Source organism: Acomys russatus, chromosome 5 (assembly GCF_903995435.1).
Source record: "Acomys russatus chromosome 5, mAcoRus1.1, whole genome shotgun sequence".
Classification (NCBI taxonomy): Eukaryota; Metazoa; Chordata; class Mammalia; order Rodentia; family Muridae; genus Acomys; species Acomys russatus.
The window spans coordinates 44,181,653-44,195,574 of NC_067141.1; the positions used below are offsets into that span (position 1 = coordinate 44,181,653).

The window sequence follows — 13,922 nt, forward strand, 5'->3', positions numbered from 1 at the left end:
TCACCCCCATTTTCCTCCTTCCTTATTTCTGTCTTGTCTCTGGGTGTTGGCAGTGCTCCCGCCACTGTCTCAGCTCTTTTAGCTGGTGTCATCTTCCACTGTCCCTGCTTGAAGGTTGGCCATTGGTCCCAGGTAGCAGGGGCATTGTGGGAGCTGGTTCCTAGGGGGATTTCTTGGGTTTCTGCCACTTCTCCCCTCCCCACAAGCCTTCCTGAACTCTCTAAATCAGTTTACTTTACAATTCTAAGTGGATTTTTTTTTTTTGGGGGGGGGGCTGGCCCTGAGTAGTAAAGTGTCATCTGATATCTTCTGCCAAAAACAGTTATATTTTACCTTTTCCAGAGGAACTTAGGAGGAAGCTACAAGGTGGTCAAGCCTTGAAGTGCTTGGCTATTTATGTTAACAGATGATTTGATGGCAGCCTGCTCTGGGAGGCATTTTAATTGCTTTGTGGCTTTTTTTTTTCCAGCTCATCTGCATAGCAAGCCTTTTGGGCCAAGGTATAATTCACTTATTACCAATTGGGACCTCTTACAGATGGAGAAGCTGTGGCACACAAAAGTGAACCAGTTGCCTAGGGTTACAGGGATGGAAGTGGCACTTTGAGGGATGATGTTCTAAGTGGCAACTTCTTATGGTGAAAAAGCAAGAGAAATACCTGAGGCAGGGGAGTAAGCCAGACTGTCTGCAAGGCTGAAGATACCAGGGGAAGAAGCAGAAAGGCCCAAAAAAGTCTGGTGAGGCCTGATTGAAAAGTTAACACTTACAAGATCTCACCCATGGGGGCTGAGCAATCCCAGATTGGGGTCCAGGAGAAACTTGCTACAGGAATCAACTCATTGGCTCCTAGGTTGACAATACTCAGGCAGGAGGAAGAGGGCTCAGGACTGCTGTCTGCTCTTCGGGACCAGCCTGGGATCTACACGCTGGACTCAGCAGTTAGGAAGGCTTGGCCAGCTGGCCTCTCTTGGTTAAATGGCCAGTTGCTTCTCCTATGGTATCTGCTCTTCTCATAAAACTCTGTGCTGCTAAAGTGGACCAGCTGTTAGAGACAGCCACTAGCAAAACAGGAGCAGATATATGAGACTGGCTACCCCAGTGATACTGGTAAGGGCCTGTGTGGTGGGAGAGCACAGATGCATGGGGATGAAGTGAGCTTTCAGTCTCTATGCATAATCAGAGCCACAGCTCCACTCCCAACTGTGCAGGAAGTCACACGGAGAGAATGAATATTCATGCACATAACTTATTTTACAACATTAAGCTGAATTGCTCTTAGTTTTGAGATAAAACCTATTTGCCCCTCTAGTTCTTAGCGCTCAATTTGTACTTCCTTAAAAAGAACAGATTCCTTTGTAGGAAAGGAAAATTCAAGCACCAGGAACTCAGAACTTACACACCCGTGATTTGTTTGTGAAGCAGGTTGCGGATGGCGTGTCTCTGTGTTCCCGTGATCTGCACCCTCTAGCCTGAGATCACGTAGTAGAGCCTTTAAATATGTACTCCTGGCACTGCGGAGACGGCACCGCTGGTAAAGTACTTGTGAGGAATCATGAGAACCTGAGTTCAGATTCCCAGCACCATGTAAAAAGCCAGGTGAGGCAGAATAGTCTCTAGACTCAGCACTGGGGAGGCAAAGCACTGGGAAGGCCAAAGATGGGGGAGGCCAAGGACTGGAGAGGCGAAGCACTGGGGAGGCTAAGCACTGGGGAGGCCAAGCATGGGGGAGGCCAACCATGAGGGAGGCTAAGCACTGGGTAGGCCAAGCACTGGGGAAGCCAAGCACTGGGTAGGCTATGACAGGCAGATCCCATCTCAGGAAGCAAGACAGATAGCTACTGGCCTCTGGCTTCACATGCACATGTGCATACCATCCTCATCCCAGCACTAGAGAGCACGCGTGCACACGTGCGCGCGTGCGCGCGCGCGCGCGCACACACACACACACACACACGCCCATGCCCACAGGACATATACTCTCATTCAGAAGTTAATTATATACTTTTAAGGCAGTATAACTTTTTTCTTTGCTTCCTAGTCAATTTTTAGAGCATACTTAACAAACCAGAAATGGATTCTAGGAAGCAACACAACTTTAAAAGTCACAAAGAATCATCCTCTAAAAATAAAAGAACTCTAGAGACAGCCATTTCCCACTGCAGTAGATAAGTTGGGTGTGGACTTATCTGGGTGCTAGTCAATGCCCTAACGTTAAGGGCTCTAAAGAGACAGAGGAGCACAGCAGTTCCTTGAAATATTTATAGCTTATATGAACAAGATAAGGATAACATAATGTTAAAATGAGAAAGCAGGCCACTTGGAACAGAAATAAGATTCACAGTGAAACAGAAAAATATCTCAGATGTAAATTGCAATGCCAATATTTGATGTACTTTCTCTTTTCCCGTTTCAATGCATTTTCTTCTTAGGCTGCCTGTATTTGGTTTTTAAAAACTGTAGTGGGTCAGAGGAGACTTAGGATCATGTCAACTTCTCACTTCAAGAACGACCACGCACAACACTGAAGAACATGATGGAAGCATGGTACGAGCATGGCTTTATGGTTTGCTGCTTAGACCTCCCTGCTAAGTAAGCAGGGCTGGCCACGGTGGGTTGGGCATTCAGGGTGTTCATTCCCAGGGGCTCTTGGGCCGTTATTTCTCTTCAGGGTTATTAGCTTCCCCAAGTCTCTGATCCATATGATTTCCATCCATATGATTTCCCTAAGGAAAAGCTAAGGCGTGTGGTAGACCTTTCAGCTTTTGTACACAAGGCTAACAGCAGAAATGCCTGTGGGTGAGAGCAGGCAGGGGATGAAGCAGAGGGTGGGGCCTGGAGGCTCCTGGGGCTCTCCTCACCAGCTGAGAAGAAATGCCAGGAAGAGTGAATGAAGCTGCTTGAGTTTATTTGTTAGCTTGTTTGTTTGTTTTTGTTTTTGTTTTTTTGAGACAGGGTTTCTCTGTGGAACCTTGGCTGTCCTGGACTTGCTTTATAGACCAGGCTAGCCTCAAACTCACAGCGATCCACCTGCCTCTGCCTCCCGAATGCTGGGACTAATGGCGTGCGTCACCATGCCCAGCTTTATTTGTTGGCTTGCTTTAAGTACATTCTGGAATCTCAGAAGGGCTTTCTCAGTTGTTTCCGGGCACAGGTTGAGTACCACCCAGAGTGCAGTGCCCCAGCTCAGCAGGCTCAGCGAAGCCAACTGAGACTGATCAGCACCTCTCTACCAGCCTTCCCGCACAGCTCCCTTCTGCTTCCAATGGAGTACTTTTTTCTTCTTACAACGGAACCCTGATTGATAGCTAAGTAAAAGACACCAAATACCACAGTAGAGCGCCAGAGAAAACAGCTTAAAGCAACCTAACATCCAAAAAGAAAAGGAAGAAGGTCGGAGTATTATAGATAAAAGGCTTTCTGTTCCATTTCCCCCATGCAAATCTGTAGACTAGCCAGCATCAGCAGGAGAAAAAGTGCACAGTGCTGAGAGCGCACAGACACCTGGGCATGGAGAGCTAGCTAGCTTCCAGCTGGCCATAAGAATGGGCTTCAGGAGGAGGCCAGAGCCCGAAGAACCTTGCAAATGCCCAGGAACTTAATAGCTTTTATTAAGAGAAGGGGCAATTCAAATAAATAAATCTAAAACAAACAAACAAACAAACAAACAAACAAAAAACCCTTCTGACACCAAACAACAAAACCCTAACTCCCAATACCATTCCCTTAATGCTGAAAATTTTGGTAAATGGTTCAAAAGTGCACTGAACTGTACCTGCCTGATACTGACTACAATAGCAAACTATATATATATATATATATATATATATATATATATAAAGCACCATTGTTCTCTCAGAGTTGTTCTGAACACTGCTGAGACCCTCCTGTGACTTTCTTGCCACCCTCTGAACTGCTGCTCACACTCGTGGGGTGCAGCCTCTCGCATCTGCTGCACCACATGTACAGTGGCTTGACTAACTGAGAAGCCAAATTTGAACCTTCATGGCCCGCATTCATTTTAAGTAAGCTATTATATATACATCCCTTTACATTTCTTTAAGCCAAGAAAGCTGCCCAAATCAAATGTAATTTAAATGACTTAAATCATCAGCAGAGGAACTTTCCTTGTGGTTCTTTAGGTGAACCAGCCCAAACCAGGCCCAACTGCCTCGCCTTGTTCTGTTGTTGCTTCACTTACTACCCCATGCCATGGACTCGTCTATGCAGCCAAGAGAGAAAGGTAGAGCCACAAAATACAACTGATATGCAGACACAATCACCACCCTTTAGCTTGCCAAAGACCATGCTGAACTCCTGACTCACAGACGTGGTAGCTCTGAGTCACCAATATCATTCTTTCTACCACGGTCATTAAGGTCTCACATACAAACAGGGTATAAAACTTAAAAGTAGCTACATGAGAAATATGCAGGAAGAGAGGCTGTTTTGAAGAATCTACTCAGGGGATGGGATGTAGCACAGTGGCAGGGTGCTTGCTGAGCACTCCTGAGGCCCCGGGGTTCAATCCCTGGTGACATCAGCAAATAAAAAAAGTATACACATAAGAGAGTACTGATGGGTGTGTCTGGGTATGAGGGTGTACACCTTGGCCATGAGTTCAAGGCTAGCTTGTGCTATATGAGCCCTGTCTCAAAAAAAAAAAAAAAAAGGATGTTGGGGTGGGGGGGGCAGTAAAAGGCTACAAACACAGCTTAGTGGTAAAACAAACAAACAAAGCCTCTTGCTACACAACCAGATTTGAGGACCTAATTTTGAATCCCCAAAGTGCACATAAAAGCTGACACACAGCCTGAGCATCTCCACCCCGAACCTCAGAGGCAGACAGGAGACTCTTGGCAGCTCACGGGCCACCTAGCCTTGTTCATACAGCAGGAAAACAGAGACCCTATCACAAAAAAAGCAAAAGGTGATGACTGACCCATGCAGGTCATCCTTTGAACTCCACGTGTACACGGGAAAAAAAGCAAAAGGTGATGACTGACCCATGCAGGTCATCCTTTGAACTCCACGTGTACACGGGCACAGACATACTCACTCTCATACATGTGAATGGCCACATGTGTGTGCACAGGTGGACACTTGCATGCACACCCCCCCCCCCAATTGACGAAAGCTTTGTCTTTTTGCACGGAGCCAAGGGTATAACTATTTATAACATTTCTACAAAAACATAATGATTAACTGCAAGGGGAAATGATCATTTTTCTGAAAAAAATTTTTTTCCTACTGCTAAATAAATAAATAAATAAATAAAATAAAAAATAAAAAGAACGCCCTTTTTCTTTACACATGAGGCAGGGACTGGCATGTCTAGTTGCTAGGAACACAACCTCAAAGATACCGCTGTAGGCCCAAGGATGACAGAGTACCAAACAACCTGATTGGCAAGATGACAGCACGGAGCGTTACCTGTTTGAATAAAGCGTAGTCCTGTCTTGTGGACAGTGTTCGCTGACATATAAGGAAGAAGATGATATTGTGGTCGCTAAAGAAGCCGCTTCAAATAATGATGGAGTGCTGGGTACCAGGTCGGGCCTGTGCCGGGATCCCAGGGCTGGAGGGGTGAGAGCAAACGCATGCACTCGTGAATCTCAGTAACACATGCCACTTTAGGGTCTGTAATAACTTAACAGGAGTCAGAAGCATTCACTTTATGTCTCAGGCTGCAAATGAAATTAAGAATTAACTGTGCTCTTTTGGACTACAACAGAAATGTAAAATAGCTGCTTGCAAACAGGTTAAATAGAAAGGAAATGACAACAATTTACAAAATGGCTTACGGCAATGACATTAGGGATGGTCTTTTAAAAACCTAATAAAGTGATTCACTCTTTCAAAATAATGCTATAACAACTCCTAGGAGCTTAAGGAGATAATCTGGCAGAGATGAAAAGTATGATTGGCAGATGCATGAGGAGAGAGGACCGGCTTTGCTTTCCAGGTGAGAGGCCGACTTCAAGGGACCTGTCAGCAGAACAGCCAGTGGCATCTCGTCCCATTTAAGACCACACAGACTTCTGGACTTGACTTCTTCTTGACATCCTCTTTTGATAGCAAGGCTGCCTTTATATAAGTGAGAAAGCTTTTCTCCCTACTTAAAATCTTAGGAGTCCAAGGAAGTATTTACATCCAGGGCCCTCCACTGTCAGGAAGGAGGAACCCTCCAGGTCAGCAGTTTGAGTGTTTTTGTTTTTGTGTTGGTAGTAGTTTTGGCTGAATCTAGGGCACTACACAAGCTAGCAAGTCCCCCCACCACCAATGTAATTCCAGCCCTCAAATTTTGGATTTGAAGGAGTATATTTGATGAGGTAGAGGGTATAGCTTAGAGGGAAAGGGGAGCAGGGAAAGGAAAGGCTGAACTTTAGATATTTTAAATTCTGATGTTTAGATAACACGTGAAGTGGTTGCCAAATCTGTGAGCAATGGGTCCAATAATTCATGTGAAGAAAAAAAAAATCCCCAAACCCATCACAGGTGTACTATTTCCTCTGTTTCCAGGTATTCCGGGAACAATGGAGTATATTTAATTTTACTATAGCTACTGGGGAGCCTGAGACATGCCAGTTGTGAATTCAAGGCCAGCCTAGAAACTCAATTTAAAACACAAAACCAAACTAAAAGCAAAGTGCCCGTTAAAACAAGAGTTAAGAAGAAAACAAAGTTTTGTTCTGTTTCTCAAACTGTGGACGTGTACCATTTTTTGACATGTCCTAAGCATGTTCTTAGAAATCAGGCAGCGTACTGACTGGAGGCCAACAGAAGGCAGCTTAGAGGAAAGGGGTGAGTGTCTACCAGGAACCGCTGCCATCTGTACAGAGAGGACCAAGGGCCACGTCCTGGTTACTTGTCCTGTTGCTGGAACAAAATAACCTGACAAGAACGACTCAAGAAAGGAAGGGTTGTTTATATTTCGGCTGCCAGTTCCAGGCTGTCATCCACCATGGTGGGAAAGTCTCGGCAGCGGAAGCTCCAGGTAGCTGCTCAGATTCACCTGCAGTCAGGAAGCAGACAGGAATGAACGTTTATGCTCAGCTAGCTTCCTCATTTTTATGCAGTCCAGGATGAACTGCAGTCCAGGGAATGGTGATGCCCAATTTCAGGGTGGGCCTTTTCCACCTCAGTTAACCTAATCAAGAAAGATACTCTCTAATGGGCATGCCCAGAAGTTAAACTAATCTAGACAATTCTTTACAGATATGGCTAGAGGTTTATCACCTAGGTGACTCCAGGACCCACCAAGTGGACAATATTAACCACCATGGACAACTCACGAACTCTCCTTGAAGTAACTCTGGACATAATAAGAATATGAAGAAGTTGAGCATTCTGGTGCATGCTTGCAGTCCCAACACTTGGGAAGGTAGAGGCAGGTGGATCTCTGTGAGTTCGAGGCCAGCCTGGTCTACAAAGCAAGTCCAGGCTAGCCAAGGCTATGCCGAGAAACCCTATCTCGAAAAGCTAAAACCAAACAAACAAGCCAACAAAAGCTGCCCCCCGCCCCTCGAGACACTTTGGAGAGTCTCCAAAAATATACTGATTTAAGGAAAAAAGTCTACATTTGTTGTTAACCAAAAGACCTCATCGTCATGACACATACTCTGTAAGCTTGAGGCCAGCCTGGTCTGCAGAGCCAGTTCCAGGGCTACACAGAGAAACCCTGTTTTAAAAAACCAAAAACCAAAGCACACAAACAAAAAAAATCCTAAAAAGACCAAGAAGTAATAATGATAATATATATATCTCATCACTCCCCCTTATTGGATTAAAACAGAAAATTCAAATTATCAACTCAGTAGATAGAAAAGAGCATTTAATAAAACCCAGTACTCAGGGCTGGAAAGATGGCTCAGAGGTTAAGAGCACTGGCTGCTCTTCCAAAGGTCCGGAGTTCAATTCCCAGCAACCACATGGTGGCTAATAACCATCTGTAATGAGATCTGGTGCCCCCTTCTGGCAGGCAGGCATACACGCAGGTAAAACATTGTATACATAATAAATAAATAAACCTTAAAAAACAAAACAAAACAAACAACCAAACAACCAGTACTCTTGTTTGGTTAAAAACTTTCTGGCAAATTCCAAATAAGAAAAGGTTTCTTGGTCTGGCAATTGGTATGAAAGACAACAATCTTCATTTTAAACAGTGAACTGTTGGATACACTGCCTTTAAAATCAGGGCAAGGCAAGGCTGCCTAGAGTTATCACTGTGTTTATCACTGTATCATCAGTGCTAGCCAGCAAGCCATAGAGAAAGAAAAAGATAAAATGGCTATAGAGCAGTATCAGACAGTCAGAACACACAGTTCTTTAAAAAGGTACAAAAAGTCCATACCTGTTTATCCAAGGAATACATCCACATTCATACTAAATAAACAAATTCTAACATTTATTTAAAGTCACCAAAGCTGCCCTAAATAACTGAAAAGGTTTATTACATCACTTACACGTGTGCACATAGGTGTATTTGCATGTACATGTCTGTAATGCACACAAAGAATGAAATTTAAGAAAACAAATGCCAATATGTCAGCATTTGTCATCATTAAATTGGTAGATTATAGATGTTTTATTTAAATATCTAAGTATTCACTTTTTTATAATAAGTCATATGTCATGCATTATTTTGTGGCATTTCATATTTATATAAATTTACAGTACCTTGTATAGCCCTATAAAAGTTTGTTAATAGGCTATCTGTTGGAACATGTGTTCTCTAATTTTTCTACTGTGACTTTATACTACTCACTGAATTTGCCAGAATTTTTCTGTTTTAGAAAGCTGCAAGTGTTTACCTTCTTCATCCAGGCTGCTGAAACTCTGCCCTTCCGTTAACAAATCGCGCTTTTCATCCTTCCATTCCTGGCTGATGGAGGACACAATCTCCTGGGAGGTTGCCTTCAACGCGGCGATGGAGTTACACCGTTTCTTAGAAGGTGAGGCCTTCAGAACTAGACAGCAAGGATGAGTAGTTGTAAAGCCAGGCACACTGGGCTGGTGACCCGCTCCAAAGCCAGGCACAGTGGGCCAGCAACCTGCTCCACAGCCAGGCACAGTGGGCTGGTGACTCACTATAAAGCCAGGCACAGTGCCACTCCTAGTACTGAGAGGCTGAGGCGGAAGAAGTTGAGGCTGGCTCAGGTTACACAATGAGATCCTGTCTTAAAACAACTACAAAGCCAGGCGGTGGTAGCCCATGCTTTTAATCCCAGCACTTGGGAGGCAGAGGCAGGAGGATCTCTGTGAGTTCAAGGCCAGCCTGGTCTACAAAGAGAGCATTCCAAGACAGCTAGAGCTGTTACATAGAGAAACCCTGTCTCGAAGAACCAAAACCAAACCAAAACAACAACAACAAAAAACCAACTACAGAACTAAACAAACAAAACTTAAAGAATCAGATTCAGATTCCTAAATCTAATATTCTATTTATTTGTTAATATTTTAGACATAATTCATATATATATATATCTGTTTTTGGCTATATTATTTGTTCAAAATGGCTTGATTTTAAGAAAAATATTCTAAATTGAACTTTCCTTGGCTTTTGAGGTGAACTTCATGTTTTTTGTTTTTGCTAAAGAATTGCCCCTCCTCCTCCCTGTTTTTCTTATGCTGGGAGAGACTGAGTAAGTTGGTAAGTGCCGATGGCGGAGAGTTCTCATGACCCCAGTTTTTTAAAGCCAGGGACCAGGACTTTCTAAATGTGTCAGTGTTTAATCATATATGCATGTTGCCCAGTTTAGCCAAGTTACTTCTGGTTGGTTCTTTCTTTGTGATTTTCCACTAAACTTTCCTTCCCTTTGGCCTTGTCACTCCCATCTCTATCTGAACGGCATTGGTGTTCTCCAAGCTGAAAAGCGTGCTGAGAACATGACCGGGTCAGTGAAAATGTGCTTCCCTAAGGCGCCACGCTTGCCAGAGCCGGTGGTTCCACAGAGGACACTTTGGTAGGCGCTGCTTAGGCTGCGGTCTGATCTTTCTCACTAATGTTCAGGCCTGCCTACAGCTACTCTTCCTGGCCCACAGTGCTAGAGTATTCCTTTAGAGGAAGTTGGAGGGAAAGAGGGAAGCTGGGGCCTGTTTACGCACCCCCTGAACTTGTTACTGGCAGCAGTCCTTTGGAGGTTTGCTTAAAGGGGTGAGCGGACAGCAAACGGATTTGTCATCATGTTTAGCTTTGGGACTCTCAAGTTTGGATCACATGGCTCATTAGGACTTCCTGTGGACAGGTTTGAAGAGATTATTTGGAGAAGGACTTTGGGGTTCACAAATAAGGGAAGAAGAGTGAGCACAGTCCCTCCTTCCAGGAGAGTGAAGGCTTAGCTTTCCCTCAAGCAGATTTGTATTAATATCATCATCATGACACGTAATGTCCTTGGACCAGGGCTTTAGTCTAGAAGCCAACACTCACACTGCATTTCCCAAACTGCTGAAATGTCTAAGGGAGGCTGGCCCTTTTACAGGCCTAGAGACAGAGGGCAGAGACGTGGGCTTGTTCCAGGTCACACAGGGTTAGAGAGCGGACCTCAGGGGCCTTCCTCGTTTTCTTCACTGATTAACTGATTTTCTAGCTCCTTAGCATTCCATTAGTAGATCAAGGTTTTCTTTCGCAATGCAAACTTTTCCTTTACAGGGTGGAAGTGATCACTCACATGCCGCCGGTGTCTGCTGTAACACTCCCTCTGCTTTTGTCACTCTTTTATGAACAGTGACACATCTCTCCCTTTGCTATAGTATCTTTAGATCTCTAAGTAGAGCTTTTTTTTTTTTTTTTTTTTTTAATGTCTAAGTCAGAGAATAGGAGCTGTGGTTTGGGGACTGCTAGGGGTCCCTGACACCTCAGATGAGCTGCAAGGTTGAACTATTTCTGTAAGAATATGAAGGCTTCATGAGGATTTCAGAGGTTGAATGTGAACTCAGATGCAAGTCTCAACTAGTCTCAATTAAAACAGACACTCAGAATTTCAAACTAGTCTAAAGAGATATGACCTTCCTCACTGTTTTAGGAAACATAATTGTCCTCACAATTATTTTTATGTTAGAGTTTTAATTAATTTACATTAACGTATTTAAAAGATCTTTGTGTGTGTGTGTGTGCACGCATGCATGTGTGTAAGTGTATGCATGTATGTGTTTATGTGTATGTGTGTGCATATGTACATGTGTGTTTGCATGTGTATATGTGCGGGTGTGTATGTGTGTGTAAATGTATATGTATATGTAAGTGTATGTATGTGTGTGCATATGTACGTGTGTATAAATGTATGTGTGTGTAAGTGTTTGTGTGTATGTGTGTGTGCATATGTATGTGTGCAGGTATGTATGTGTATGTGTGTGTGTGTGTGTGTGTGTTTAGTGTAGGTGTTACAGCATGCATGTCAGAGGAAAACCCAGGTATCAGTCCTTGCCTTCCACCTTGACAGAGACATGCACAGGGCTAGCTGGCCTGAAGGTTTCCAGGGACTTTAAGTCCCTGCTTCTGGTCTCCTGCCTGAGGTGCTGGGGCTGCAGGGTGTGAGTTTACATCCAGTAAAAGAATCAAATAAAGTAGGCGACATTTATAAGACAAACAAGCCAGACCTGGAATACCTTAGCCTACCACACGTCAGAGGATGAAATCACCTTTTCTATTGTGACAGAACTTTGAATATGACACTGTTGCTAGGCAACAGGCAACCTCGATGACGGACTCATTGCGCGTAAGCAGAAGCATTGTCCTGAATATGCTGTTAAGACAAAGTTCTGACTCACTTCATATATCAAAAATGTACCATATGGACTAGTAAAAGAATTTTAAAGACTTGCACGAAGTAGGGTTGCTCAGGAGGTAGCTTTAGTGACAGGACACTTGCCCAACATGCCAGAGGCTCTAACTTCAGTTCCGAGGACTGGAAAAAAAAATGTTCTCTCTCTTACAATTAAGTACTAGCGTGAGGAAATGGCGTAGCGGTTGTTCAAGCATGGAACCTGCATTCAGACTCCCCCACCCCCCCAACACTCGCGTAAAAGCTGCACATTGTCTGAAACTCAGCACACAAGCCAGAACACAAGAGACTTGCAGTCTGGATAAACACAACTTTATGATCTACTTAGGTCAGGAAAACCTTGAGCAGAAGTTAATTTATAGGGGGAGGGGGTGGGGGTGTTTCAATTTGACGTGACTTGTAAGATGCCACGGAGACAGCCAATTGTATACAAACACTGGTCTTAGAGTAATAAGGTGAAGGCTCGTATAAATGTAGAGCTTATGTAAATCATCTGGAAAAATAATAAACACCCAACATAAATGGCCAAGTATCACGTAGCCCAATTCTCAAAGGAATTATAAATGGCTGACAAACCATGAGAAACACTTGACCCTACCCAGTACTTGAGAAAATAAAACAACCAGGTAACATTTTCTACTTATCAGAGTGGCATAGTTTAAAAGCCTACTGCAGGCTAAGCACTGCATTTGGTTTCTTTACAGTTACGTACATTTAATATCCCACTTCCACAGCTTGAGCTCTATCCCAAGTAAATAACCCCAATTTAGACACAGCATTTATTTGAACTATGTTCACAAAAAAAATATTAGCTAGAAATAGGGAAAGGCGAAACGATGCAAAAGCCTGTTAGGAAAAGAATGGGCTAGTGGATTAAATGCTTTAAATGATGTTTAGAATATTCAAGGATTTGAGAAATATTTATATTATAATGATATGCAAAAATCAGAGGGCAGAAGCCTAAAAGGAGTCACCACTGTGCTGCTCTTTTTATGCACAGTGACAGATCAAGCCTGGCGCTTGCACACAGCAGTCCCACATTTTATTGGACACCAGCTTTATAAAGATGCCCAAGCACAGAAATAACAAGTGGGAGGAGGTACATCGACATCTCAGTACCAGGCAGGCTGGGCGGAGGGCTTTCAAGTAATTACCACGGTTTCCTTTCCATTTTCAAACTACAGCAAATGTTATAAGAAAAACTTATGATTACCAACATGAATTTGGGGGTGGCTAACTTACTATGGTTTGCATTATAAAGTTAACCACAGGATAATTAAATGACAAAATAACAATATATGTATAATATGCTTATTCTCCACTTTCCACACAGTTTGAATACGAATAATATGCACATAGAAAATTTCCTGTAAGTAGAAAGATAAATAAGATGCCATATAACACAGGCTTAGTTTGTTCTATTTATTTATTTATCTATCTATCTATTTATTTATTTATTAATTGCCCTCCCTAGGCAAAGCTAGGGATCAATCTGGGGGCCTTGTGCATGCTGGGCAAGCACCACAGCTGAGCTAAACCTATAGGGGCTTTCTTTTGTTTTTGATGTAGGAATTTTTAACCTATAGACTTGACCTTGAGCCTACCTATGGAGCTCAAAGTTTGTGGGGTGTGTGTGTTTCACTTTTCCCCTCTTGACACAGGATCTCACTGTACACTCCACGGTGGTCTGGGGGCCTCCAATCCTCCTGTCTCAGCTTCTCAAGGGCTGGGATTACAGGTATGTGCCACTATGCCTGGTGGTATCTGTGCTTTCACTTGTCACTGGGTTTTTTCTATTGCCTCTTTGATTTCTTATTTAAACCATTGGTGCCAATGACTAAATATAAGTAAATCTGCATTTCAGTAGCTAACTGTTCTTGTCTGTGTGTGTGCACGCGTGCATGTGTGCACGTGTGTGTGCGTGTGTGTGTGTGCATGTGTGCAGATGGAGGCTAAAAAGGTTGGTCTGAACTCCGGGCCTCATGCTTTTGTATCATTTTACTAACTGAGCATCTCCCCAACCCCAGCTTGTATTATTTTTTTTAACATAAAAATAGGATGATAATTATGGCATCATTAAATCATGATATTTAACCATAGTCATTATTATTACTGCAGTAAAAAAAAATATTCCAACCC

At 43.3% G+C, this 13,922-nt stretch overlaps 1 protein-coding gene across 1 annotated transcript in view; it reads right to left on the reverse strand.

Moving 5' to 3' along the window:
- The window catches only part of Pip5k1b (phosphatidylinositol-4-phosphate 5-kinase type 1 beta), a 146,110-nt gene that overhangs the window by 46,000 nt on the left and 86,188 nt on the right, over positions 1–13,922 (reverse strand). Inside the window, exons 11-12 of the mRNA XM_051146270.1 lie at positions 8,814–8,969; positions 5,431–5,575 (exon numbers count right to left, since the gene is read on the reverse strand). Coding sequence (XP_051002227.1) covers positions 5,431–5,575; positions 8,814–8,969 — 301 coding nt within the window. The remainder of the gene's footprint in view (positions 1–5,430; positions 5,576–8,813; positions 8,970–13,922) is intronic.